Raw genomic sequence first — 2,405 nt, forward strand, 5'->3', positions numbered from 1 at the left:
CAGTCTTTATTTTACAGTTAAATATATGTTTATCAAATAAAGTCTAATGTTACAACTAATAGGGGATCCCTTTAAGTTCACCTATTCTGAACGCTTTTTAAAGTCTTTGTAAATAAAAAAACACATTAAGGACAAAATAAAAGAGGAAATAAAGAAGCTGTCGAGAGTTAAAGTGTCTGTGACATCAAACTTTTGTAATAAATGTGATTAATTTTTGGGAAAGATAACATTCATAATATATTGTAAAACAAATTTTATACCGCTGAGATAAGCTGTTGCTGAGATATTTGCATTTTAAGTAACAGGAAGTGATGTCAAAGGGGAAAGTCTGAATGTAAACAAAGCATTGCTGCAATAACTAACAACACAGACTGTAGAAAATAAATCTGTTTCTTTAGATTATTTTAAGTATATCAGTGAGTGATGAAGAAGGGAGTCAGAGGCGAAATAACATTGTTTTAATGAATACAAACCAGAGTGTTTTCTTTCCTAAAGACTTACCCTTTGATGTCACTTCCTGTTTCACATTCGTCTTTACTTCTCTAAGTTATGTGACAAAATGAGTAAAATCAGGTGCTATGTCATTACCTAAATATATATATATATTTTTTACTTTTTGTATTTGAAGAATATGTCTGTCACAGGCACTTTAAGGTCTCAGTGGTCATCAGAGTACACACTACTGTGACCCCCAAAGAGTGTCCTCAACAGATCCCTGGCACTACCTCAGACCAGTACAGCCCAGTCCTAGGAACAGCTAAGAGACTGAACAGAACTGAAGAAATTTACAGTTATTATAGATTAGTACTGATGTTAGAAAACAACACCAGAGAATTAGGGTTTCCTTTTTATAATATTTGTATAATGTTTGATCTATTATGTGTTAATTGAAATAGAGTAGATACATGTCCAAATCATAAACAACACATAAGTGAACCGTTTTAAAACATTAGGGTAAGGTCTTTGTCTGAATGCCTGTGATTCAGCCGTAGGTCAGTAGGGGGCGAACTCAGGCATTGAAGAATCGTGTACAAAAACATGCACTTCCTGTCTTTGAGCCAGTGTGGTTTCGCTTGTCAGCCCGGTGACAAATAAACCTCACTCTGATCCAGAATTCTGGTGTTGTATGACCTTATTCCTTTTACAAATCAATTTATTTAACTATTGTGTTTTAATCTGACTTCAGTCGATATTGAACACATATTTCTTACAGAACCGTAAGACTCCCAGACTGCTGGTAGAGGACCTGAGCATGAAGTGAAGTGGAACTAACCGAGTAGAASAGACGAATAGGACAAATTTCATGTTTGTTTGTGAAGACAGAGACAAAATCTAAAACAAGAAAAAAAAAACCTTGTTATGCTCATTTTATCACACACTTATACCTATTTTAAAAATAAATAGTTCAAGACTTTTCAAGATGGTGCAAGACTCCTGGAGTATAATAAAACTGCATTTGTTGTAACCCTTTTTTGTCTCATTATTTCATGATTTTTTTTTATTAAAAGATGGTTGATGCTCTGTTTTTTTCTCAAACTTTCAATGAAATGAAATTTTATATCAAAATATTCGAAGTATTAGAAAATGAAACAGGTTTGTTTGGTCATGTGTGACAGCAGTGACTCAATCCAACGCCCACCTTCTTAAAGCTTCCTGTTAGTTCCATGTTAAATATGAGTTKTTTCAGTTTGCTCAATATGAACACCTCAACACTTCGTCATTTTCCTCCAAAGCAACACTGAAAACAAAGACAGCTCAGCAGCAAAGGACACCTGTAGACTGATGATGTCAAATCCTCACTCGTCACAGACAACATGGAGATCTTACCTGGGAGAGCCACTCCTCATCATCCTGGCCGCTGTGGTCCGACTCCAGGCTGTCGGACGACTCGTGACGTGTGATTGGACCCGGGCTTCCAGGAGGCATTCCTGAGGAACGATGGAACCAGTTCAAGAAAGTTTATTGGTATTAAACGTTCATCTCTGATCCATCATATCAAAATGGGGATTAAGTCAAATTTGGTCAAAATTACATAATTACATTTTCAAATTTCTGGCTTTAAAAGCTACATTTTGATACCTGGATCATTCTGATATCATAAGCTTATCCAGAGATATAACATAATTTGTCTTGTTGGTTACTATCATACATTATTGTTTGATCTGAATGCTCATTTTATGTAAATTTATTCAGTGATTTTTGATGTCAATAAAAAGAGGAAACCTCAAATATGTTTGCATATCAAGTTTTCCCATTTGGAAAGAAACAAAAAAATTCTAGCTCATAGAGAAAAATTCACAATTTTAAGGCGTTTTTCTTCAAAATCATTTTTTTTTTTTGTTGCTACTGCTCAAAAAATGCTTCAAAAATATTTTAGGAGTATATTTTAGACAGTTCTTTCAAAT

The 2,405-nt window shown here is 34.2% G+C and overlaps 1 protein-coding gene across 1 annotated transcript in view; it reads right to left on the reverse strand.

The window, feature by feature from the left end:
* The window catches only part of bcas3 (BCAS3 microtubule associated cell migration factor), a gene marked incomplete at both ends in the record, with an annotated part of 19,702 nt that overhangs the window by 10,164 nt on the left and 7,133 nt on the right, over positions 1 to 2,405 (reverse strand). The window contains 1 exon segment of the mRNA XM_014029004.1: positions 1,828 to 1,928. Within this exon segment, the coding sequence (XP_013884458.1) occupies positions 1,828 to 1,928 (101 nt within the window).

Source organism: Austrofundulus limnaeus, unplaced genomic scaffold (genome assembly GCF_001266775.1).
Source record: "Austrofundulus limnaeus strain Quisiro unplaced genomic scaffold, Austrofundulus_limnaeus-1.0 Scaffold839, whole genome shotgun sequence".
Taxonomy (NCBI): Eukaryota; Metazoa; Chordata; class Actinopteri; order Cyprinodontiformes; family Rivulidae; genus Austrofundulus; species Austrofundulus limnaeus.